This window comes from Phyllostomus hastatus, unplaced genomic scaffold (genome assembly GCF_019186645.2).
Source record: "Phyllostomus hastatus isolate PE091 unplaced genomic scaffold, TTU_PhHast_1.1 phas_contig_948, whole genome shotgun sequence".
NCBI classification, from domain to species: Eukaryota; Metazoa; Chordata; class Mammalia; order Chiroptera; family Phyllostomidae; genus Phyllostomus; species Phyllostomus hastatus.
This window is the reverse complement of record NW_025333993.1, coordinates 6,480,571-6,506,294: the sequence shown is the minus strand read 5'-3', so window position 1 is coordinate 6,506,294 and position 25,724 is coordinate 6,480,571. Positions and strand designations below refer to the sequence as shown.

Here is a 25,724-nt window from a genome sequence, read left to right as displayed (position 1 = left end):
TTAAAGATACTGACATAAATGGTGTTGGTGGTTTAACGCTATGTCACATTATAGTGTGGCTTCTGCTTTTGTTTTAAATTGGTCCACGAGATAGTTGTATAACTGAAAACGATTGATAATACTCTAACTTGTTTTTTAGTCAGCAAATGTCCATTTAAAACACTTAAAAGTAAGACCAAAGTTAATAATTTCTGTTCAGATCTAAAATATGCAAAACATACATAGTTTCTTAAACCTAAAAAAATAGTTCTTGATGTTGATTGTGGAGAATGACATTCACATCAAACTTTTGATAATAACAGTAAACAGTAAAATAGATTAAGTATTCAGAACTAATCATAGAACAGATTGAAAAGTTTTCTTGTAAATTCCAGCAATACAAAGAACTTTTTCTAAAAAAAGAGGCGGCTTTGCTAATAAACCTCGTCCAGGGGTTTTTACTTCTTGAATCATTGTGACCTTTGACCTTTCCCTTACCTTTTTATCTGCCTTTTATTCTCCTTCGTTCATTTTCAGAGACAGTTCAGAGCAAGATCAGAAACAAGCATGTTTAACTGCTTTGACGGGTGATTTTCTCACTTCCTTTCAGGGGGACATGTCCCAGATTGAAAGGGAGCACCGCGCTTTGCAGAAGCAGCTGCAGGACGCGTGCGAAAGTTATGCGAAGACAAGACTGCAGGGCGCCGAGGAGATCCGGGACCTGGAAGAACAACTGAGGAGGAGCATGGAGGAAAACGAGGTGACTCTGTCTGTCCCGCACCTCCCTGTGCCCGCAGGTGGCCTCCTCAGGAGACCTGTGCCTGCGTGGCTCCATCAGCTGAGCTAGTGCGTCTTGGCCAAACACCAGATTCTTTCTCGGCACCGCTTGTTTCCACCTTCTCTGACATAACCAACGTGACGGTGTTGTTCGCAGTGTTTTAGAACCTCCGCAAGTTCCATGTAGGAAAAGGGCTGGAAGTAGGGTTTTCATTTACCTCCAGCTCAGTTTGCTTGACGAACCAAGACTGTTTTCTGGTGAGCACGTTCCAGGTTAGAGCTGCGTTTATGTCGAGAGGCGGGCAGTGTAGCGTTCGCGGGCAGGGGTGTGGGGCCTGCCGCCCGGCCGGCTGGGGCAGAGCCACCCTGGGCTCTGCGCCGGTTCCGACCTCACTCCTCTGTGCTTTAGCTTTTTATCTGGAAAAGCTGGGCGAGGATGGCTCTCATTTTGTGGGATTGGATTAATCCTTGCAAAGGACCTAAAACCGCCTGGTGCGTGGAAAGAGCCGTGTAAGTGTAAGTGCTGGCTGCCACTCTCCTTACTGTTGTCGTCACCCTCGTCATCGTCCTCACACCAGAGCTGTACGGTCCCCCAGGGTGTCAGGTGTGAGTCTGTCGACTCTGAAGTCCCTTGACCGAGACCGCCCACCAGGTAGGTGCGGCTGCAGCCGGAGGGATGCTGATGGGTGGCGACGCCAGACGGAGCTGGGCAGGGGGGTGCGTGATTGCAGGTGAGAGGGGAATCGTGGTGCGTGTCTTTTCCCACGCTGAGGCCTTCCGCACAGAGCTGACGGAGGGGCAGCGGTCCGCTTCCGGAAGGACGGGTTTGTTGCCCAAGTGCGGACCCACAGCCAGGGTGACGTGATTGAATAGAACAGAATTAGCTTAGTGGGCCCCTCCTCAGGAAACTCGTTTGCTGAGGTCCAAGTGTACCTAGAAGACAAGGGACCGTTCAGAAAGGGAACCGTGACAAGAGTCCTTAGGACCGGTTTACTCTTGGGTCCGGGGAAGGGCTGGGGAGGATTCGAAGGATGAGGATTTAGAAGGAGCCAGAAACTTGCCTGTCCAGTTACCTGGGTGAGCGAGGTCTCCCTGATGGGGAGAGGAAGAAACGAATGAAAATGAAACCCCGCCTAGTTCAGTGACTCGTGGAGCACAAGTTTAGACGAGTTTTGTTGGGGGTGGGAGGGCTTAACGGAACAAAGTCTTTTTCTGAGCCTCATATTGGCTCAGGAGCGTTCTCATCCAGTGAGCCCACGTGGGCACGCCTGCGGCCAGCACGCTGGGGACAGCAGGTGCGGGGGCTCCACCACGAGAGGCGGGCGTCTCGGGGGTGAGGTTGGCTCTTCCTGGCAGACGCCGGTCCAGCTGTGAGTAGCTGATCTGGCTGGCTCCTGCGTCTGTGCGGTTTGTCCAGGCCGCTCTGTACGGCTGGCCCAGAAGGGTGGAGCGGGTCACAGACCAGGCCCGGGGCAGGGCCGGGAGAGCTGCCGCTCTGACCGGGGGCTTGGGCAAGTGGTGCGCTTTCTCCCTCGGCCGAGGCTCCGGGTCCCGTGCCACGTGGTTGTGCGTGAGCGTGCAGCTGGTCCGTTTTCTCAGACAGCCGTGTCCGTCCCCCAGACCCCAGGCCTGTTCGGTTGCCAGACTCCCCGTGGGAAACATGCCGCCAGCGTCAGCGGCTCGCCCGAGTTCTCAGGGTGGTGTCTGCACAAGGGAGGTTGAGATTCAGTCATGGCCATGTTTTATCAACCATGATTATGCTCATGGTCAGCTTGTGGAGAATTCTTTTAGACACATAAAAAGAAATCTGAGAGCTCTTTTTTTTTTTTGAGATTTTATTTGGAAGGGAAGGGAGAGAGGAAGAGAGGCAGAGAGCATCAGCGGGAGAGAGAAACCTCCGTCTGGAGCCTCCCGCACGCGCCCCAACCGAGGCCGAGCTTGCAGGCCAGGCCTGTGCCCTGACCGGGAATTGAACTGGTGACCTTTCGGTTTGCAGGATGACATCCAGCCAACCGTGAGCTCCACTGCTCAGGGCGGATTTTGTGGTTTTTATTGATCTTTCTCTTGGCTTTTGGCTGTCTAGATTACTGAGGTTATGAGCTAACTGACGTGTAACTTTTACTTTCAAGTGACTTGAGGTTACATCTGTTCTGTGATTTCTCCCTCCCGAACCTCCCCCAGCGCTGACTCTTGTGCCTCTGGTGGCCCTCTTCCTTCCCAAGCCCGCTCTCTCCTCGCCCTCTGGGTCCACCCAGGTGTCACTTTCTCGAGGAAGCAGTCACTGCTGGCGGCCTCGGGCTTGGGTGGAGGCCCTCGCTGAAGCAGTGGTAGGAGTAAGCACCTGACTGTGTTACACAGCGATTGTCCTTCCATTCACTTCTGTTAAACAGTCCACGTACCCTGCAGTTCACCCATTTAAGGTTTGTAGTTCATTGTTTTTAATACACGCCCAGAAATGTACAGCCGTGAGCACAGTCTTCAGTTTAGAGCCTTCCACCACCCCAAAGGGAGCTCTCATACCCACTGCCAGGCACTGCCCCTTCTCCACTCTCCCCCTAGCCCTGGGCAGCCACTGACTTACCCTGCAGACTGTGGGCATCTCATGTAAGTGCACTCTGTGGTCTTCTGTGAGTGCCTTGTTTTACTTAAGGCTCATCCATCTGTCCGTGTGACAGGTATCAATCACTCGTTCACTCCCTTTAACTGCCGATTAGTGTTCCACCGTGTGGCTGCAGTGCACCACATTGTACTCACCCACTCGACGGCTGACGGACGTTGGAGTCCCTCCACTTTCTGACTGTCGCTGAGAGTGCTGCTGTGAGCATCTGAGCACAAGGTTTTCTGGGGACACGTGTGGTCGTTCCTGTGGGCGCATCCCCAGGAGCGGGGTCACTGGGCCAAGTGCTAGCTCCGTATGTAACCGTTTGAGAAACGGACAGACTCTTCCAAAACAGCTGCTGCACCTTGCACAGCCACCAGCTCGGGCCGGGCTCCAGTGCCCCCACAGGCCCACTGACACTCGGTGCCCGTTGTTCCGAGGACGGCCATCCCGGCGGGTGGGCAGTGGTTCTGCCGAGGCTCTGACTCTGCCGAGGCTCTGACTCGCGTTTCCCTGCAGGCTAATGGCGTGGAGCATCCTGTCCTGTACGGACTGCCTGTGTGTGCATCTTCTGAGGGACATGTCTGCTCCAGTCCTTTGCCCCTTTATTAACTGAATTAGCTTTTGAATTGTAAGAGTTTTTAAAAATATATTCTGCATCCAAGTTGCCTGTGGGTCCAGGTCACAGTGGCAGAGGTGACCCAGGTGGAGTGAGCGTCTTGCGGGTAGAGCAGGTGGGGCGGTCGCGTCAGTCACTGTACTGACTCAGTGAGTGCAGGTTCGGCGAGCTGGAGCAAGGACCGTGTGAGCGGAGCCTTCCCCGTGCTGGAGTAGACCCCGTGTCGCCGGGCCGTCGTTGGCCTGTGCGTCTCGGGCCGTTGAGGTCAGCCCTCCCGCTGCAGAAGGACTCAGGGGTCCTTCCGGGCCTGGCCCGGCCTGGCCAGCGAGTGCTGCCAGGAAGGCGGAGACCGGTGATGACAGGCACGAGTCTTTTCAAAACTGTGTCTCGGAGGAAGTCCTTGAATCTCCTCCTTGGCTTCCTGACACCGCAGGTCCCCGCTCCCAGAAGCCCTGCTGAGACTGTTCCTCCACAGCCAGACGCCCGGCCTGGAGCTGGTCCCTGTGATACCCGAGACCTCGTTCCAATCGGTTGGCCACCGAAACCATGAGTTTCTTGAAAGAGAAGTGTTGGACGTTTTGCTAATGTTTCTAACAAGGCTTTTTTTTTTTTAAGATTTTATTTATTTATTTTTAGAGAGGGAAGCGGGGGAGAGAGAGAGAGAGAAACATCAATGTGTGGTTGCTGGGAGCTGTGGCCTGCAACCCAGGCATGTACCCTGACTGGGAATCGAACCTGCGACACTTTGGTTCGCAGCCAGCGCTCAATCCACTGAGCTACGCCAGCCAGGGCTCCTAACAAGGCTTTTTATGGGGAAATGCACTCCCAGTTGGAACCAGTAAACATGTGCACCGACTTCTGGGTTGTAGTGTAGTGACAGAGGGAGAGCTGCCCGTGTTGGGAAGAGCCGTTTTGGGGAACCAGACACAATGGACCTGAGGCGTGCCGGTCTGCGCTGGAACAGCCCGGGAGCTCGAAGTATCTGCGTGTGTAGTAAATGCTTTCCAGGTGGTCGTGGTGAAAGCTGTTTGAGTCCTGGCAGGGTGGCACGGCTGGTTGGAGCGCCGCCCCTTACACCAAAAGGTTCATTCCAGGTCAGGGGAATACCCGGGTTGCAGGTTCAGTTCCCAGGCGGGGCGCCTATGGCAGGCAGCCATTCGATGTTTCTCTCTGTGTCTGTGTCTTTCTCCCCGCCTTTCCTCTCCCCCTCTCTCCCCCTTCCTCCCTCTCTGAAATCACTGGACATATCCTCGGGTGATGACTTAAAAGAAAGACTATATGAATTCAGTATTTTTATTCCATTGCTTTGTAGTCTTTGTCGAACGCTTGTAAATTTCTACTCCATCCATCAGAATAATTTCAGGGTCAAAATTATTGAGTTTATATATATATATATATATATATATATTTTATTGTTCACTCAGATTTATTTAAACATCCACATCTAGGTTAATCTTCCTTTTTCCCGTGCCTGCTAGTCTAGCACACCTTTTGTATTTTCCTTTTCTGTTCATGGGTCTCATTCATCCTGAGGGAGACACATATGTGATCCAGGACCTTCTGCTTTCCGCCTCCTGTGCGTTCGGACTCGCGGGCTCACCCATTCCCATCTCCTTGGTGCCCTTGTGTCTCTGTGTCACTCCCGCTGCTACCACCGCCATCGTTACTGTCTCTCACCCGGGCTGTCGCCAGTGAGGCTTGAAGAGGTTTTCCCCTCCTCCCATCTGGAGGTTTTAATGTCAAGGCGTATAACGCCTGATGGGCTGTGGAGTCAGTTTCGTGTTGGTGACTGGAATTGGTTTTAACAGTGCAGTGGAGTAAAGTAGAAATATTAGAAATCTCAGAAAAGGGAGGTTTTTTTTAGTATTGTGGATGTGTGCGCACACGTGCTATGGGTCAGCGTTAAAATGTATTTGTTACTGTGAGTCACGGTCAAGAACATGCGGAGGCCAGTGGCCCCGTCTGACACGTTCGTCGACCCTTGTACCTACCCCTCACCCGTCTCTGTGTCGCCCTTCAGAGTCACCTCCCAAAACGGGCACCTGTCATCTCACTGCCCTGCCCGAGAGCCTTCGTCCGCTCCCACCTGCTCTCCGCAGGGCGGAGCCGCGCTCCTTCCCGCGCCTGACGAGGCCCTCTGTGACTCGGGCTCAGGGCGCCTCGGGTGCCTGGTCTCCCTGCTCTGCCTCCCGTAGGTCCACCTCGTGCTCCGGCCAGGTCACACCCCCTGCCTTTGTCCAGACAACTTACTGCTGTCCCCCTGCCTGGCCCTTCCCGCTGCTCCAGTCCGTTCTGGGGGTGGTGGGCTCACCTCTGGAGACCAAGGTCCGATATCATGGGTTTTGAGAAGTCCTTGCCAAGCACCGGACATCCTGCCGTGCCCTTATGTACTCTTGGTCTGCTTACCTGGTGGCCTCCCCTCCTGCCTGGTGCAGGGAGGGGAGGCGGGGGCCAAGGCCGCATGCTGGGTGGCATGGTGTCCCAGCCTCAGCCCGGCAGCACGGCTGGCTGTGGCCTGCCCTGCAGAACCGGAGTCGGTGGGTAGGCAGGGACACCACCACGCTTCCGACCTGTCGGCCTCCTGTGTCTTGTTTTTTTTTGTTTGGGTTTTTTCTTAATTAACTTTTAAAATTTTAATTGATTTTAGAGAGAGAGATGCAGATGCAGGGGGGAGAGAGAAACACCGATTTCTGTTCCACTCATTTATGCGTCCAGTGGTTGGTTTTTGTGTCTGTCCCACTAGGGCTCAAGCCCGCAGCCTTGGTGCGTCCGGACGCCTCTCTGCCCAACGGGGCTCCCCAGGCAGAGAGCTCCTTCGGTTTTTCCAGTACAGCTTCCAGTTCGTTTACGTGCTTTCTACAATGTTTTTAGATCTCACAGACGGAATTAGACTGGTTCCTCGAAGACCTGGAAAAGGAGATTAAGGAATGGCAAAAGGAGAAACAGGAGATGCAAGAAAGGGTGAAAATGCTGAAGAAGAAAACGAAAAAGATTTCACACGCCATTGAAATGTAAGTGACACCGGAGAGGAGCGTGGCTTCTCTTGCTGGGGTGGGGGGGCGGTTTGGTGGTTGTAACATTTTCGGTGTTCAGCTTCAACCTCTGTCAAGTGAAAGTTTTAGATGCTGTTTCACTGCATTTTGAAGAATGTCTGCTGGGGAATTCTGTCACGTGAAGCGTCTCCCAGACCTGCCAGGTTTGCAGATGAGTGAGGTGGGACCGAATTAACAAAGAGGTGCTTCCTTCCCGTCCGACCCCCACCTCTGCTGCGAACGTGACGCTTGGCCTTTCTCCTCATCTGCGAAACGAGGGGGCTAGTCTGGATCTTGAGCTTCTTCTCAGCACTAAGATTGTGTGATGATGGTTTTATGGATGGTTGCTTTCGTCCGGAATCCTTCAACCGTTAACTTCGGCCCTGTGGTGGGAAGGGTTTGGAAATACATGCGGACACTACTGCAGTTGCTGGGGTGGGCCACGCTGGTTTGAAGGTCTCTGGGATTGATTCTGACCCTCCCCTCCCCCTTAAACAGCAATAAGTCAAGCGATTCGCTCAGCTTAGTTGTGACCTACCGCTGTGCGACAAGACCCCTAAAACTCAGGTGCTGGACTCAAAGCCGTTTTATCTGACCATGACCTTGCCCCCGGGCGGCTAGGCCACTCCCGCTCATCGGGCCGCCGGGACCTGGGGCTGGCCGGGGCGGGCTGCTGCGGGGTCTTGTTCTCTTCCTCTCCGTGTGGTTTCAGAGCTTGTCCCTCTCCGTGCCCTCTCCCTGGGACTTGTACCTACGTGGTCTCTCCATCCGGTCTGCAGCACGGCAGCCGGACTTCTTATGGGGAGGCTCGGGGCCCCAGCGTTGCCGGAGCGGCAGCCACCAGGCCCTGGAAGGTCTGGGCCCAGAGCTGTCAGAGCCTTGCTTCCCCCAGCAGCCTCAGGTGGGGGCCAGGGGTACGGGGGCAGGCCCCCTCGGATTGAGGAGCAGGGGCGCCAGGGCCACACCACTGCACCGGGGCGGTTCACACTCTGTCCCTTTGCCTCAGTGCGTCCTGAGACGACTCTTATCATGAGTCTTGCCAGCACCCGAGTTGGGCGGCTTCTAGGCAAAAAGAACAGTGAAACAGGGGCACTGCCTCTGTCCTGCTGTTTTGGGCATGCTCCGTCCTTCCGCTAGGACACGTTCACGGGAGCGACACGGCCCCGGGGCTCTCCGCCTCCTGGTGTGCAAGCAGGTCTGGTCTTCCTCGTTCCCTAGAGACTCAGGTGTCGCTGTGTCTGATGTGTGTTTTCATGTGCTCCATGGAGCCATACTCTCAAACTAGACAAAATAAATGACTCTGTGGGTGAGAAGAAAATGTTTTTTCCCTGCTAGCATAAAAGGTAACCATTTCTGCTGAGGTATAAATTTAAAAAAAATTTTTTTGATTTTATTAATGTACTGGGTGGGCAAAAGTCGGTTTACAGTTGTGAGTCCATGAAACAGAGTTTATTCTTCTGTTGTTATCTGTTTGCTGTATTTTCTCCACACAGACAACCGTAAGCCTGTTTTTGTTCACCCCTGTGTTTCTTTGCCTTTTCCTGTCACAACCGAAGATAAGCCGTAGGCTTCTCTGTGCTTTCTACGCTTTCCAAATACATGCTGTACGTCTGGGTTCTAAAGTGAAATCTTAAAAGTGTTTAGATCCCCTGGGAGAGCAGCTCCAAGGACATGAGGAATGATTTGATTTTTCTACATCTTAGATCCTGCTTCTTATAAAAGTGGGTGCGACGCCAGGGGCTCCCGGTTGGGGCAGCAGGACAACTAGTGACCACAGTGGGAGGGGGCGGCAGAGGCTCCCAGAAGGAGCTACACAGGACCACGCACTTAGGGCAGAGGCGGCCCACACCCGGCCCGCGGGCTGACCCGGCCCTCCGCCCGCCACCTTGTTCTGTCCGGCCCGCCACCTTGTTTCTGCCTGGCGGCAGCCCCGAGCCCCCACTTAACTGTTAAGGAGCAGTCACATTACACTAAAATTCCATCAGTCCTAAAATGACACTCGGCCCTCTGAAAGCCACCATGAGGCTGATGTGGCCCCCGGTGAAAATGAGTGTGACACCCCTGCCGTAGAGGAAGGAGCTTTCAAGAGGAGGGAGACGGCATTTGAACTGGTTCTCGGTGGTGGTGGTGGTGGCGGCGCCGGGCGCTGAGCAGGTGGCGGAGACTGGGAGGCGTGGAGGAGGCGTGGGGGAGGGGCGGGCCTGACTCTGGGCGGGGCGGGGCGCTGCGGTTGGGGTGATGCACCTTGTTGTCAAAGGGTCATCAGACTGCCCACATGAGCGTGTGTGTGCATATGTGTGTGGGGGTGCATGTGTGTTGGGCTTTAAGTTCCATTTTAAAGAGCAGAGGCTATGTGCACTTTGAATGACAACCACTGGTCATCCTGTGTGCCTCCCTGTCTCGTGTCGACCCACCCGGAGGTGCCCCTGGAAGGTGGGCTGAGACAGGGTGGCCCACGCGCCAGGCGGGTGACTTGGTGATCAAATGCGATGGCTGCAGTCGGTGAGCTGCCCTCGTGTGTAAGGAAGACTTTCCAAAAAGAAAGTAACCCAAGTTCTGTGCCTGTTTAATTTAGAAGAGATTAGAAATGACACGGAATGCAAAAACTTGTAAAGAACCCGAGAATTTTTGCATGGATGTGGGTAGAATTTACCCTGGGATCGGGGTGTTTTGTTTAAATCTTGGAAAATTAACATTTGGTGGTCATGCTTCCCTAGGTACGCTCAGAAGAGGGATGGAAACGACAAGGAGCTGGAATTCCTTCTGCATCAGCCCTCCGAACTCAGGCAAGCTGACTTAGACTGTTTTTTCTGTCTCACTAGACTTCTGCTACCCGAGGCCCAGGCACACCGCATCTCTAAATGCATTGTTACTTGTCTGTGTTTCAAACGATTGTGTGTCTCTCTCCTTTCCTTTCTGTTTTATTCTTTCACATTAAACAGGTTTATTCTTTAAATATTCTTATGTCACGATGTTTCTACTTTTACTTCCTAGTGTCAGTATGAAAAAATTCTGAATTTATTGTTGATTACGCCTTTTCCCTCGAATTGATTTGAAACTACACGTGTTTCAAAAAACTTTTGTGTTAACATGAAACGTCAGCCTCAACTTTATTATGGTAGTTTGTTGCTCTGTGATTATAGGTTCGTTGAAGAGTTTTTGTTACGAACCTATAAAAGGTTTTCCCTGGAACCTCTGTTAACGGAACCAGTGTTCTCACACTCTGGTAGCCGGTCTGTTCAGCGGTGAGCCGCCGCGCTGTGCTTTTCTCAGATTGTTCCATACACACATTTCCATCCACATTACGGCCCGTGGCCGCCTCTTTTATAGCTTTATGTCGTACACAGATGGCCACGAACAACTTCGTATAGATCGTTTTTTTCCTCTGGGTCATACATATCCTTATGATATGTGTCGAGGTAGCACTTCTGACTCGGAGGGTGAGGGGTGTTCCGTAGAGTGTATTCACCTGGGAGGCTAATCCCCACGCCTGCCGGTGAGAAGGGGGAGCCTGGTCTCCACACTCCCTCCAGGCCCTTGCCTTCCATCCCCGCCTTCCCTTGGCCACCGGGAACGCCCAGACGGCACCTGTGCGTCTGCGGTGCGTAGCGCAGGGTTTGGCGAGAAGTTGCCCTGGAAGACGTTGCGTCTTCTTGTGGCGTGATTTCAGAGCGAACCCGCCTGTGGCCTTTGTAACCTCACGGGTGAAACTTTCCTCAAGAAGTGCTTCCTCTTTCCTCTCCGCAGTGAGGAATATATGAAGGAGAAGATGAAACTGGAAGAGAACGTGAGGGTCGGGAAGAAGTATTACGAGAAGATGCTGCGGAGATCGGTGACGGCCGAGGTGAGCCCAGGTCACCGGAGTGACCGACAGACGGGTGTGGCCGGAGGTCGCTGCTCTCCGTGCGTTTGGTCACGTGTGAGGCACAGTGACACTGCCGGAGAGCGAGCGTGTCACCCGCGCCGCCGCCCCCCGGAACAGGCGCTCCTCCCCGCCTGTAGCTCTCCCATTGTTGGCCCTGCTGCTCACGTCGTGTGACGTGGCTGTGCTCGGTGCACACCGGGTTTGGCAACCTGCCCTCCTTCCTTACCATTAGAATTCAGTCATTTCTTGACGCTCCCCACTTGGAGTGGATGGCTGCGTTATATTTAATGAAGAAGGGCTGCACCATGAAGTGGCTGACCGTAAAACACATTTGCCGATCCTGGAGAAGGGACCTGGAAAACATCCACTTATTCCGAACACACTTACTTTCTCCTCCCCCCAGGAGAGCACGCGGCAATGTCAGTGTACCGCGTGAGAAAGGGAGACAGAAATCAAGATAACGGCCCCTGGCTACGTATCGTTTAGTTCCCAGAACTGCTAGTCACTTGTCTGATTAAGTAAATGTCATTTATTGGTATATATGTCTGTGGTTATTCTGGGGAAACAAGAAAGGCTTAGCTCGTGCAGTCTGCAAACAGAAGAAGTCTCAGGTAAGTGCTGACTGGGCAGCTGTTTCGACGGAAGGGAAAGGAACAGCGAAGCACCTGCAGTGTGTGGGTCCCGCACCTGCGTCTGCGTCCCGGAGCTCGGTCGGTGCTCACTTCCCACCCCCGGGCAGGCAGCTCTGCCGGCGGGTCCTGTCAGGGTCACTGCCACCTGGACTGAAACAGGCCGTCCTGCTTTTCCTGCAGAGGGTCACACAGACATGGCCATTCAGCTTTGGCGGGGGCGGGCACGAGTGCACAGTCGTGGGTGCCCATGCCGAGAACGGCTTCTGTGTGGCCTCTGGAGCCGCTGGGGTGCAGCCTGGGGTGGTTCTGCAGGCCCTGGCCCTCTGCTCACCGCGGACAGGACAGGTGGGTGGGACCGCAGGCCACGCCCACCAGGGGGCGCACGTACTCACGGATAACCTCGGTCTGGGCTGAAGCATAAGCCGCGTGGGGTTTCACATCTGAGAAAAGCATCACTGAAGGGGCTGTGTTTTGCCGTGTGTAAATGCACGCCCGTGTGTAATGTGCACCTGCGTTTTTGTGCACATATACACAGGATTATGTAATCCTTGTATCCATGTATAAGGTGCATTCTTATTTTTCCCTCAAAAAGTGTGCAATATACATAGCAAAATATAGTATATCATTTTACTCTTATTTTGTTATTCTAGTTTCAAATCCAAAGGTTCCAATTCATGTTCACCTGAGTGAAATGACAACATAATCAAGTTCTGGTGATTTCGTTATTGTGTATTATTTAGGAAGAAACTTCAAAATAGTTTCGGCCCTGACCAGTGTGGCTCAGTAGATTGAGTGCTGCCCTGCGAACCAAAGTGTCCCTGGTTCAATTCCCAGTCAGGGCACACGCCTGGGTTGCAGGCCAGGTCTCCAGTAGGGGACGCGCAAGACGCAGCCACACACTGATGTTTCTCTCTCTTTCTCCTTCCCTTCCCTTCTCTCCAAAAATAAATAAATAAAAATCTTTTAAAAATACATAAATAAGCCCTGGCTGGCATAGCTCAGTGGATCGAGCATGGACTGAGAACCAAAGTGTCGCAGGTTCGATTCCCAGTCAGGGCACATGCCTGGGTTGCAGGCCACAGCCCCCAGCAACCGCACATTGATGTTTCTCTCTCTCTCTCTTTCTCCCTCCCTTCCCTCTCTAAAAATAAAATAAAAATAAAATCTTTTTAAAAATTAAAAAAAATAAAAATACATAAATAAGTTTCTGTTTTTCAGTTTTAAAGTACTTAAACATTCTAATCTCATTGTAGCTGTCTGTGCTTGAAAACTCGAAGGAGACGGAACTGCACAAGCTGTGGATCTTGGAATACCAAGCAGACCGGTACCTGAACACCCTGAAGAACCTGGACAGGTACTGTGCGGCCCTGCGGGGGTGTCTCCCCGTGTGTCCTTCAGTCGGTGAACGTGACAGGCGATTTGAGGAAAAAAAATTGTCGGCCGGGCCATTTTATTTTTATTAGTTATACAATGAATACATGTTCAGCTGTAGAAAAATCAGAGTGTTAAAACAAAAATGATAGAAACTATCCGTAATTCTGAATTGAGGTGCAGTTCACATTTTGGGAGTCAATTCATTACTATTTTACAAAAATGAACATTTGTATCTTTTCCACTCAGTATAGGGAACTTCCTCCTTTCTCATCGGTGATTAGCGCTCTCCAACCTGACGTTAGAAGCTTGCGTGGGACTCCAGCACACAGACGCGTCCCGAGGGCCCAGCGCCCCTGGCGTGCGCGGTGGCATGGTTGCACGTGGTGTTAAAGCTGCACTGCGGCAGCCATCCTTGCAGCTAAATTTTTATGCACGTTACCAGTCATTTCCACGCAGTGAATTTCTGGAGTGAAGATCAAACTGTTCAAGGCTTTTTGAACACTTGGCCAAATCGCCTTCCCTAAGCACAGCCATCTACTAATCCTGAGGGCAGAGTGCGGGAGTGACACTTCACAGGCAGTCCAGGGATGCACCCTTTTTCAGTTCTCCACGCTTTTTACCTGTTTGTGTTTGTTTCGCTTTGTTTTTAGAATGAGGTTCACCTGAGACCCCTGAAGGGTCTCCTGCAGCCTAGCACTTAGCGCTTTTCTGCGTGGATTTTCACACACGGGATTACTTTTCCTCTGTTGTTGTTGTTGTTTTTACTACTGTGTTCTGCACACAGGTTTTGACTTTTTAGTCCCAGGTGATTCCTCCTTCCTAGTGCTTTTCGATTTGATCACAAACCCTCCACGCTAACCCAGAGTGTCTGTGAGTCCTGGAAAATATGTCAAGTTCATTATTTCTGCATTTCCTTAAAAGATTTCATTTATTTTTTTAGAGAGAGGGGAAGGGAGGGAGAAAGAAAGGGAGAGAAACATCAGTGTGTGGTTGCCTCTGGAGTGCCCTCTGCTGGGGACCTGGCCTGCAATCCAGGCAAGTGCCCTGACTGGGAATCGAACTGACGATCCTTTGGTTTGCAGGCCAGTGCTCAATCCACTGAGCCCCACCAGCCAGGGCTATTTGTTCATTTTTAGGACTTAGTTTTTTTTCACATGTGCAGACCTTTCTGATTCAAGGTGAACTAGTACACTGATTCAGGTGGCAGGACTTGCGCAGCTGCGGCAGATGTCCTGTGCGTGGTGGTGAGGGCTGCGCCTCATGGGCGTGTGGAAAACCTCGTTCCATCCGACAGTGTCCCCTTGCGTAGCAAACCTCATGCTGTACTAGCTCATCCTGAGGAGTCTGCGCTAACCCTGCCCGTCCCACCGGAGAACAGGAAGAGACAGAGGCATCCGAGGGATGTTCCGGGTTTTCCTTAAAGTGCGCCGTGAGGACAGGTGCAGTCACGGACTGATGGTGCTTCTGACTCTCTCAGGGACGCGAAGGAGCAGAAATGCCCAGCAGACCAGGCGTGGGAGGCGCTGGGGCATCGATCTGTTGTAGACCTCGGGCCCTGCCCTTTATTGTACAGTAAAGTAGGAATTAGGGTTTCTCGCAAAGTTTTAAATGTTCTAGGATGCTTTTTTAAAAAATTCACAGACAGCCTTTAATATTAAACATGGATGTCTGCCCAGACCAGTGTGGCTCAGCGGATTGAGTGCTGGCCTGTGAACCAAAGGGTCACTGGTTCGATTCCCAGTCAGGGCACATGCCTGGGTTGCGGGCCAGGTCCCCAGTAGGGGGCACACGAGAGGCAGCCACACACTGATGTTTCTCTCCCTCTCTTTCTCCCTCCCTTCCCTCTCTAAAAGCAAATAAATAAAATCTTTAAAAAAACAACAACGTTGATATCAAAATGAAGTATGGCCAAATATTCAAATTTGGGGAAAGAAATTAAAATTCAGGAGTATATTTGCTCTCTGCGCACCAGGTTTGGGGTTGGGGTTAGATCAGTTATTAAAATTTCCTGAAGTGTCTCCAGTGGTGTTTTTAAGATGAGCAGTTCTTTAAAAATAGTTGTTTATTTTGTGTGTGTGAATGTGTGAAATGTATCTTTCATGTTTAAAGGTTTCTTTCGTTTGTACTTCAGTGCTTTCAATTTATTTTTTAAACTTTTGTTTTAAAGATTTTATTTATTTATTTTAAACAGAGGGGAAGGGAGGTGGAAAGAGAGGGAGAGAAACATCAGTGTGTGGTTGCCTCTTGCACTCCCCCTACTGGGGGCCTGACCTGGCCTGCAGCCCAGGCCTGTGCCCTGACTGGGAATTGAACCAGTGACCCTTTAGTTCACAGGCTGGCACCCAGTCCACTGAGCCACACCAGCCAGGGCTAGTGCTTTCAATTTTAAAAACTATTTTAAAGTAGATATTAAGCATATTCATGTTTTTCTACGTTTTTAGGAAAGCTGCCGTGTATATTAACCTGGACCCTTACATGCAGACATGGGAAACATTTATTTCTGATGTAAAAAGAGAAATGGAGAGTGCAGCGGTAAGTTATAAAGCAGTCTGGAACTCTGTCAAAATCCACGTGATGGTTATCATTCCTTTTTGAGCTGGTAAAGGCGATGTGTGTTTTTTGTTTAAGTTTTAAGAAGAATTTTTCATGAAAGTAGTGATAGTTTCTTAACTGTCTTAGACTCTGCCCTCATGAATAAAGATGAGAGCGGTAATGTATGGTAGACTGTAGACCGTGCTCATGAATGAGGCCTTAAATCTGAGTTCTTGCCCTACAGGAAGTAATCATTTTAATACCTTTTGTTTCCGTTGTGTTTCTTGGAAAATGGCTGACTGTTTTTAATGTACAGTCAGAGAAACAGATTGTGGTTTTTCCCTTGGAATTTTTTTAGAGAAACTGAACGCCTTTCCTTCTGCCTACAGTCCCAGTTTGATGACCGCATCCGGGCAGTTAAAGAGGGCTACGTGCTCTGCGAACTTCCCCAAGTGCAGATTACGGTGCTCTCGTTCCCTCCCTACAACCCGGTAAGTCTGTCGTCGTCGTCTTCCGAAGGGAAGGAAACGGACGATGGGCCGCAGGTTCCTTCTTCGCTGTCCCGCATGGTCCGTGGGTGTGGACTGGGATGGGAGGGCTGGGAGAGATGGGTTAATGCTTGCCTTAGCGTTCTTACTGTTGGTGCCACTGGTTAACCCTTTAAATGTTACAGTAAGCATGCTTATACACGTGGAAGACATTCTTTCTACACCGGGGTCTGAGGAGAGGACCGGGGTGAACACGGTGCTGGTACAACCCCCGTTCTTTTCTGGCTGCTGGGGCGTGTGTGTGTGTGTGTGTGTGTGTGCACGCGCGTGCACCTGCATTTGAGAAAATGCTCCAGGGGTAGCAGGTGCCTCTGCTTCAGATACAGTTTATTCCTCAGTGCTTCGAGGCACAAGACCACAATCTGGAAGCTGAGATTTGTCTTCTCGTTAAATACGGAATCAGAACCGCTACACGTGAGACATACAGGGGTTTCGTGGGTCTGGCACGTTCTGTTTCACTGCTGGTTGGAGGGGTGTGCCGCATCTTCCGAGTAACAGTGATCATCACCCCGTGTTCGTTTGTTTTTTCGTTTTAAAATATGCAACATAGTGAAGAAAAGCATTAATTTTACTTTGTGGACTTTAAAATGTGGCTTAACCTGGTATCACTTTGTTTTATTCTGGTATATATATTGTTTGGAGACAGCAGATGTCCAGTAAATACTAAATTGAAAGGAATTACTTCTAAGGGAGATCGGATCATAGGAATTTATTAAAGAAGGGCCCCGGCCAGCGTGCTCAGTTGGTTGGGCCTTGTCCCACAAAGCAGAGGGTCGTAGGCTCAGTTCCTGGGGAGGGCACACGCCTGGGGTGTGGGTTCAGTCTTGACCTTGATGCGTAGGAGAGGCAGCCAGCCGGTCGATGTTTTTCTCTCTCACGTCAATGTTTCTCTCTCTCTGTCTTTCTCCTTTTCTTCCCTTCTCTCCCTACAATCAATAAGCATGTCCTCAGGTGAGGATAAAAAAGAAGAAAAGCATTTAAAGAGGGACCGTATTTACGAGTTGAGATAGGTTGGCACAGCGTTGAGCTCTTCTGGTTCTGAAGGAGTGGATGCGGGGTGCCTGGGCCGGCGGTCCCCCAGCCTGGGGCACACACCGTCCGTCCTCACTCTCTGCCTCCTCCCTCCCGAAGCCCGGCGGGGGTGCCCTCATGCGCCCCATCTCATGACCTGTCCTTCCATCTGTCACCTTAGCTTAGGTGACAGGTTTGCTGCAGTCCGGAGGCTGACCCTGAATGCCCTTTTCTTATCCGAACGTTGCACGTTAAGCATTGAAACTTACATACTCAACCGCAAAAAAAAAATGTTAAAATGTTAAAAAGTTTAACCACCGTGAAATATATGAGTAAAATATTCTGTTGAGGTCCAAAGTATTTTCTCCACAGAAAAGTTTTCTCTCCATTGAAATGAGTAAGAAGTCGAGTTTTATTTAGAAGTCAATTAAAGATCACTTACCATTCACAGTTTTTCCAAGTTGTTACAGAAGATACAGAGGGTAAGGGGAATGATAGATCTTAGTAGAAGATTTTACTATTACACTTGAATCCTAGGTTATGGGTTTTATAAATACTGAAAGGAAGTGTACTACCCACACTCCTGGGAACTCTCGGTGTGCCGGGAGCTTGAACAGCGAGCACCCTGAACACTCACTTCCTCTGGTCGTTTCTCCCCGTTCACCGTCGGGCGTGAGTGGTGACGAGACTGGACGTGGGCCGTGCCCGCCGAGCGCATGGGGTTTGGGGAACCAGGCGGTAAGCCCACAGTTCCAATGGGGGTGCGCCCAGGGTTTCCACGGGCGTGCGGCGTGCTGCAGTGGCATAAACCGGGGGCGCTGGCCCCCGCCCGAGGCCTGGGCCTCGGCCTCAGCAGAAGCTGCCCCGTTGGGCATCTCAGGGAGCTGGAGACCTGGCACAGGAATTGCCCGGGGGAAGGCGGGGTGGGGGCGGGGGATGTGAGGAGGGTTGGATGGCACGGTGTCTGCAGGGCCAGACGGACCCCACTGGAAGGAACCGCGCGTATTTGGAGGCTGGGAAAAAGGGAACACAGAGAGTGAGTGAGGAAGATCACTGAGTACACCCAGGGTCAGCGGTTGGGACTCGTCCTCAGGTCACTAGGGAGCTGACAGAGGTTTTCAGTAAGGGGATGGCATCAGCTTTGTGCCTTGTGGTGAGCAGCATGACCACAGCGTGAGGATGCGAGCCGGGCTGGAGGAGTTTCCAGGGGACCAGGCCCCGGATGGGCCGGGGGGGGGGGGGCGGGTGGGATGGGGCAGAGAGCAGGCCCTAGGGAAGGCTCAGTTGAGACGCTGTGCCGCCAGTGAGAGGGGGGCCCAGGGTGTGCCCTTGGAGGGGAGGGCGCTCTGCGGGGTCCGGTGTTGCAGACACTGAGGTGGGGCAGCCCAGCAGCAGCCCAAGGGGGTCTGCCCACTACGAAGTTCGGGCATGCAGAGTTGGGGCTCAGGAAAAGAGGTTTTGAAAGGGGGGTGTTATCGGCAGCAAGCCCCCAGTCACTGAGGCATGAAAGACTGTGAAATGTCCCTGGGGTTTGGGGGGTGGGGGCCGTGGCAGAGATCCAGGCCCTGGATGATAGCACCCTAAGGAGCTTCCACACTGGGGGCCCGGCCAGGCCTGCAGGGAGCTGAGAAGGGGAGGCCGGGGAGGCGGAGGCCAGCTGTGCGCAGAACGAAAATGTGACCAGCAACGTGTAGGTGTCCCTGGGGCTTAGTGATGGGGACTGTGGGTGGCCTCGGCAAGGGCGTTCTGGGAGTGCTGGGACAGCTCTGGATTCGACAGCCACCAAAGGGAGCTGGGAAGGAAGTGGGTGCCGGGCGAGGTGAGGGGCAGGTTCCAGATTTCACCGAGAAAGTAAGGAGCCTCGAAGAGCGTCATGTTGCGATCAGTAATTTCTTTTGTGACAGAAACTAGTAATTAACTGTGTTCAAGTTTGCCGTGCCCCTGAGCACCCGCGCAGCTGTGGGTCCCTGTCCGTGGGTGCTTCTCTGAGCGCTGCCCTGGTGACTCCCCACAGATGGAACTCGGGTCGCCTCCGGAGACTCCAGGTGGCCAGGACACGGGTCCCTCGACGTCTGCAAGTCCCGGGGCCGGAGACGGAGCGGCGGTTCCCAAAGACGCAAGTGTGGCCTCCGCCGGTGACCCCCCCGCGGGGGCTCCCTCTGCGCCCCAGCCAGCCTCGCCCTCCGGTCAGCCGGGAGCCGCCCAGCCGCCGGCGGGCGCAGGCGCCGTCCAGGCAGCCGAGTCCAAGCCCGGGCCCGAGGCCGACCCAAAGCTGCCTGCCCCCGCAGCGCGCGCCGCCCGGGGCAGCCACTCCCCGAGGAAGCCGTTCAACACCATCATCGAGCACCTGTCAGTGGCGTTCCCCGGCTACAGCAGGTGCGAGCGTGGAGCGGGGTGGCCCGTCCCAGATGCCCAGTGGCCTGGGGCGTCCCGACCAGGTGTGCTGACAGCCACCTAGGGGCCGAGGCAGAGAGGGTTGCTTAGTCGTTTGATTCAGAAAGGGAAGTGCTGTATTTTCTTTTCCTAAGCAACAAAGGTGGGCATTTTCAAACACATTTTTAATGTGCCCGTCTAGCCTGACACCTCTGAACACTCTCATCAGAACCTACGACCGTTCCCTAAGACAGGGATGCGGTCAGTGGCGTGCTCCGGCACTAGTTACAGAATCATGCAGTGAACTGCAAGACGCTGGTTTGGCGTCATTCTGGAACTCGCCTGCCTTGTGCAGGGTGCGAGAGGGCAGCAGCACCTCTGGCTTTTCAGGAGTGAGGTCGAGAAGACCGGGTGTGAGGGTGGAGAACCGGGTGGGCGGGCGGGCAGGTTACAGAGGGAATCCTTGTGTGGGCGGTGCCACTGTTACCCCTCAGCCCGAGCTCTCAGTCCGCACGTCAGTGGGGCTGCTCCCCAACCTTGGCCTTGCTCTCCGGGCGGGGTGAGAGGGCAGAGGTGCTCCTGGTCTCCAGGGAGATGCAGGGCCTGTGTCCAGCTGCAGCTAGGGAGAGCGGGCTCCACATCCCGGGACGGTTCTGGTGCCCTAAGCCCACATCCACGGGAGCTCGCGAACCGATCGCGCTGCGAAGACCTCGCTGCGGGTTGGGTTTTTAAGGGAGGAAGTCCGCAAACGAGGTTCCCCTTAGAGAGAGATTTTACTGGTTTCGAGTCGGAACCAGTGGTGTCTGGCCGCTAGTGGTGTGGTACGGAGGGCTGTACAGAGACAGGTGTCTGCTGTCCCAAATGGGCCCGGAGGATATACTGGAGGGGTGTGTGTGAGTGTATACATATATATGTATATACACACATGTATATACACACACATATAAAATGTGAAATTCTATTGGGGTAAGAACTTAGGAACAACATAGAAATTTTTGTAACTAGTAGAAAGAGTGATTCTGCTATTTTATATACAGGTTACTACTGTTGTCTGCAAATTAATTTTTGTGTATGTATCATGTTTCTTTTAGTTATTGGGTTGATACTGGCACATACTATGTCTTTTTTTTTTGCACATAACACCTCTCCGCAGTAGGGAACTTTGACTTTCCGCTGTCGTCTCTGCCCACTTTCCCTTTCAGCACCGAGCTCGCTGGTTTTGTTAAAAAAGTGCGAAGCAAAAGCAAGAACTCGCTCGCGGGGCTGAGCGTGGACGACATTGTCCAGAGAGTGACCAAGCACATTCTGGACGAGGCGAGGAACCGCAAGGTCAGTGCGCCCCCTGCAGGTGCGGCGGGGTGTCCCACTTGGCCGTCACCGGGCTGTGAAACGGGAGGGTCGCCAAGAACGAGAAGCAGCCGGCCACCAAACTGTGGAGAGCCATTTTCTAAAGACATGGGACGGTCAAGCTTGTGGATGGCTGAACGTTCTTCCTCCCCCCGCCTTCTCTCTGCAGCCGAGTCCAGAACAGGACGGGAGGCCGGGGGAGCCCCGCTCTGCCGATTCTGTGACGGGACCACCGCCCGGAGCGCAGGGACAGAGGACAGAAGGCGTCCCCGTGAGTGTCGTGTGTGTGTGTGTGTGTGTGTGTGTGTGTGACTGGGGAGTCAGGGGCTGTTCTGTGTGTTTTTAAGAACAGGAGGAACTCCGTGATTTAGCTCCATTCTGCTCATTTTTAGGCCGAATTCACTGTCCCCTTAGAGCACTCGGTGAACAGCGGGGTCGTTGTCTCTGCTTCCCCAGGTGCCTTGGGGCCCCTCGGAGAGAAGCCCCTGGCGTGTGACAGAGAGGGCTCCCCCCGACACGCTGCAGGAGCTGAGTCTGCAGGCAGTTACACACGTCACCGTCACGTCAAGTGGGGTGTTTTGAGTGGTTGGGAAGGAGTGATTTTGGGGTAACTTGCTTCTGTGAGACCAGGGGCTTTGGAATCACACAAGGGACTCAGTTCGGTCCCTTCAAAGCACTGAGCTGGGACCCCATCTGCTGTTCAGTTGTCGTCAGGATGACGCTGCTGCCCGCTGACTGCGAACCCTGGCAGCAGCCCAGGTCTTCACGCCCCAGACCCCGCCGCAGCCCCACCCAGCTGCAGCCTTGCCCCCGCCGCAGCCCCGCCCCCGGCCACAGCCCCGCCCCCGCCCATAGCTCCCGCCCCCAGCCGCAGCCCCCCCCCCGGCCACAGCCCCACTCCTGGCTGCAACTCCCGACCTCAGCCCCACAACAATCTCTGGGCTTTGGCTCAGGGCCACCTCGCCAGCCGCTAAGGACACAGATGAGCAAGGCTCATTTCCTGCCCTCAGGGTGCTCAGAGGGGAGAGGGGCGTGAGGGAGGGCCCAAGCGAACGGTGCCCTGTGGGCGCTGTGAGCTGCAGGGAGAACTTGGGCGAGGTGTCCTGGGGCGTCGCCCTGGGGCTCTGCTTCACCTGGAACCGCCTCTGTGTGGCGCCCCCTGCCGGCCGGCCCGCCCCAGCACCCCACGCCGACCCGCTCAGGAGGTCCGCTGGCCCCGGGGCCATGGGACGGTTTCGTTTTGATTCGCACTATAATCCACATTCGCACAGACATCGGGAAACAGAGAAAAGAGACCTCTTTTGAGCGGAAGTCACCATTTACCGTGCTATCCTTGTAGACTCCCTCCCGGGCACCTCCACGTGCCCTGTCTCTTGGCTTTTTGCAGTGTGACTGGCATGGTCGTGGGAGGCACGCCGTTTCCTAGCTTTTACTCGGGGGCTGCTGTGAGCGGCTTCCCACGCCAGGGGCCGCGGACTTCCTTAAGATCTCGGTCGGCCACACAGTGGCCCGTGGTGTGGATGGGTCGCCGTCCCCTGACTGTCCCCAGCCGTTAGAGAATTAGATGAATGATTAATTTGTGATACTCGGTTAGTTCCGTAGTTGAGTATGGGATGCGGTTAAAATAAACATTTGTATATTTTACCAGGAAATCTATTAACCGTATAAAACATTTCTTCTCCGAGGAAATTAGAATTTTAAAAGTATGCTTTTTCTTTTTGCACTTTTATACTTTTTCCTAAGGAATGCTATTTAAAAATAAGTTGTTTCTGTAGTCTGCTAGCTGCGACGGGGGTAATCGGCCACTCCCGTGGGCGGGGGCTGGAGGCCGCGGTGGGGAGGTTCTGAGCGGTACAGAGGAGCATGCGCGCTGAGCTCATTGCGCGGCGGCGTCTGTCTCCGCAGGCCCTGGGCGCTCATCACTGTGAAGTTTGCCACGAGGCGATCAAACCCAAGAACGTGCGTGTGCTGACCTGCGGGCACAAGTGCCACAAAGGGGTGAGTGTTCTCGGCGGGGGTCTGCACGTCACGCGGGCGGACTGGGAAGCATTTTGAAAACGAAGGGGGCTTTTTCCCCGGGCACCGACCTGTCTTCAGAGCACCTCCCCTCCAGTCCGCTGTGGAGTGTCAGTGTCTCTGTTTCCGAGGGCCGGCGCCCTGGGAGGGGACAGGCCCCTGGGCCCTGGGCTGTGCGCTGGGCACTGCCCTCGCCCCCACCTCGTGCTGGGCCCCGTGAGCTCCACCAGCGAGGCTGGGGCTGACCTCCAGAGAGCACTGGGCCCTCGACGGGGGGGGGGGGGGGGGGGGGGTGGGGGTTGGTTCTTACACGGAGCCGGACAGGACACCGGTCCATTCAGTGCTGTGCGCGAGGTGAGCTCAGCGTGGCGGAGCAGAGACACTCACCTCACTGGTCCGTGGTACCTGACCCCGACAGGTTGGGGATCGGGGGTCACTGTTCTGGCGTTAGTCCTGCACCCCGATGCTGGGCTAGAAGAGACCAGGTCTCTGCCGTGTCGGCTCGTGAGTCCCGGAGAACGGGGATGAACGCAGCACACTCACCGGGGGTGTCCCGGCGGCTGGCTTGCCCGCACACACCCAGTGTGCGGGGCGTGCCCGGGCCCTCGGACCTCCCACACGCCCGGCTCTGTAGGGGCAGCAGGCCAGCACCCGGGGGCCACCGTGGGTGGACAGGCTGCACACGCAGACTGGCGGGCGTGTGCGGCGACTGAGGTCAGGTGGATGGGATGAGCTGGGTGAGCGAGTCCGAGGACCAAGAAAATGCCAGACTGTAGAAGTCAGGGCGTGACGGGGAGCAGGGGTCACGGGAGGGGGAGGCTAGAGGGCCCCCCCCCGCCCTGTTTAGGTTGGAGGCCCAGAGTTCTGCGGCAGGGTTGAGGCAGGAGCCTTCCCTGTGGCTTGGTCACACTCCGGGCCTGAGCAGGCGCCGTGTCCCTGAGTGTCGGGCCGCCCCAGGCCCCGCTCCTTGGAGGTGAAGGTCGCCGTGTCTGCTGAGGAGCCCCACGTGCCCCCAGAGGCGCTGACTGTCCCTTTCCTCCTTGCAGTGCTTACAGAAGAGTGCGAGGGGCCAGGGCACCTGCCCGGCCTGCCTCGCGTCAGGAGAGCAGCCCGCACCCGCTGGGGGGGACCGCCTGCTGTCCTAGGCGGTCACGGCTCCCCCCGGGGCGGTCTGCCGACGGTCGTCCGGGAAGAATGACACGGCACAGCCTTTGGTGTCAAAGGCAAGCATCTCTCTGCCCCATGTCACAGCGCTCACAGGTGGACATCCTCATGTAGTGGACAGTGACTTCCGCACTCTGACCGGCCACGTCGGTGACAGCCAGGTGCTACTGGGACTGGTGTAACCGCCTCCTCCTGCGGGGCTGACAGCGGGCTCCTTCCGGGACGCCCCGGCGCCTCCCAGCCGCGCTGGGGTGCGGGCCCTGCCGGGGGCCCGGTAACGGTTTTCACAAGAGTCGGTCGGTGTTCCCGAAACTACGCCAACATTCTTCCTCAAAGATCCCGCATTTTAAAAATGGGCTTACGCAAACCACATTTTAATCATTTGTAGTTGATGTTCAAATATTGGCCGAATCAGACCTAGATTCGAATCCCTTCCTGTGCAACCTTGTGTGATTCTGATCGTCCGTTTTATTTCCTAAAAGTAGATTTGTGTAAAGTGCTTATTTGTCCGTCGTCTTGTAAAGGTAGAATCTGGTCTTTGAAACTTGATTCCAGGCCGCTTCCTTGTACCCGCCCAGACTTTTCGCCCTGGAAACCGAGGCCCTGTCCTCGTACCCCAGCCCCACGCTCGGAGCCCGTTTCCTGACTCCCTCGCTGTCCTCCCGAGTGGCCTCTGTGCCCCTTTGTGACCAGACAACAGTGTCTGCGCAGCAGTAGCTCGCAGCGGGCGCCACAGGGGTGCTCGCCACCAGCCCCCCCCCATCACCACCACCAGAAACGGGCTGTCACGTGACCGGCAGTCCCTCGAGTCCCTGCCCCACGCGCCCCGTGTTCCACGTTCGTGTGCAGTGACGCATGCACTTGTACTGTGGCCTTCTGACGACACTAGAAACTTGCAAAAATCGTTCTCTCTCGTGACTTATACGCAGTGGTGAGTGCAGAAGCACAAATTCTGGACGCATTCCGTTCCTCTCCAACAGGAGGAATCAGTAAACGTTCTCCGTTGTTCTTTGTGCCCCTGGGTGCTCCCAGCCAGCCCCACGTTTGGGAGCCGATCTTGCTGCCCCCCTCTGCCTTGTTCCTGTGGGTTTTGGTGTCCTGGTGACCTAGTCCGTAGCCACTTAGTCCCCGCTTTGCAGCAACTCTCCGCGAGGGTCCCTAAGCATCATCCACACGTTCCCAGTGACGGAGAACTGAAGGGTCAAGAGCCGCAGGGACCAGCTCGCAGCAGCGGGTGCAGGGGGAACTCAGAGCAGCTGGGGTGCGCGGGAACGTGTGTCATACATAACTCCAGGCCTGTGAACATGCCTTACATGTGTCCTGTGCGTGTCAAAATAAAGAGTATTTTTAAATGACATCAGTCCGCTGGTGTGCTTGTCCGTTCTTTCTGAAATCACGTTGAAAAGGCTTCCCCCTGGAAATCCACGACACCTGTGTTGTGCTCACGTTTTTAAAAGTGACTGCAGTCTGGGGAGTCTCACCTTGGGTGTCAGGACATTGCGGAGTCTGGGTCGGAGCCTTCCTCTGTGTCCCCAAGTCCCCAAGATCGGTCCTTTCCGTTTATGAATGGGAAACTTCCACACACAGATAGTTGACTGCTTTAGGCAAAAGGAACAGGTTTTTCATAGGAATATATACAGTAATGCTGAAATTCATTAAATTACATTCCTCTGGGTTTTTTTTTGAGGCACTTGTGGATTCGTGGACAACTGGGGGCGATCAGCGAGGGTTCCCACTTTGAGGACCTCCTGCACATGCTGAGCACTTATGACAATAAAAGAAAACCAATATTGCTGTGTGTTCTTAATCCGATAGCTTGTAATTCAAAATAATGTATAATTTAAGGCAATGTCTGT

At 54.0% G+C, this 25,724-nt stretch overlaps 1 protein-coding gene across 6 annotated transcripts in view; it reads left to right on the top strand.

Moving 5' to 3' along the window:
- Positions 1-25,228, top strand: part of TTC3 (tetratricopeptide repeat domain 3) — a 110,527-nt gene extending 85,299 nt beyond the window's left edge. For all 6 annotated transcript variants that reach the window (XM_045852415.1, XM_045852413.1, XM_045852416.1 and 3 more), the window contains 12 exons: positions 590-739; positions 6,846-6,985; positions 9,724-9,792; positions 10,754-10,850; positions 12,757-12,857; positions 15,319-15,409; positions 15,799-15,900; positions 18,983-19,344; positions 20,544-20,670; positions 20,858-20,959; positions 22,594-22,686; positions 23,751-25,228. In XM_045852415.1, coding sequence (XP_045708371.1) covers positions 590-739; positions 6,846-6,985; positions 9,724-9,792; positions 10,754-10,850; positions 12,757-12,857; positions 15,319-15,409; positions 15,799-15,900; positions 18,983-19,344; positions 20,544-20,670; positions 20,858-20,959; positions 22,594-22,686; positions 23,751-23,849 — 1,533 coding nt within the window. In that variant the 3' untranslated portion in view covers positions 23,850-25,228. The remainder of the gene's footprint in view (positions 1-589; positions 740-6,845; positions 6,986-9,723; positions 9,793-10,753; positions 10,851-12,756; positions 12,858-15,318; positions 15,410-15,798; positions 15,901-18,982; positions 19,345-20,543; positions 20,671-20,857; positions 20,960-22,593; positions 22,687-23,750) is intronic.
- The last annotated feature ends 496 nt before the right edge of the window (positions 25,229-25,724 follow it).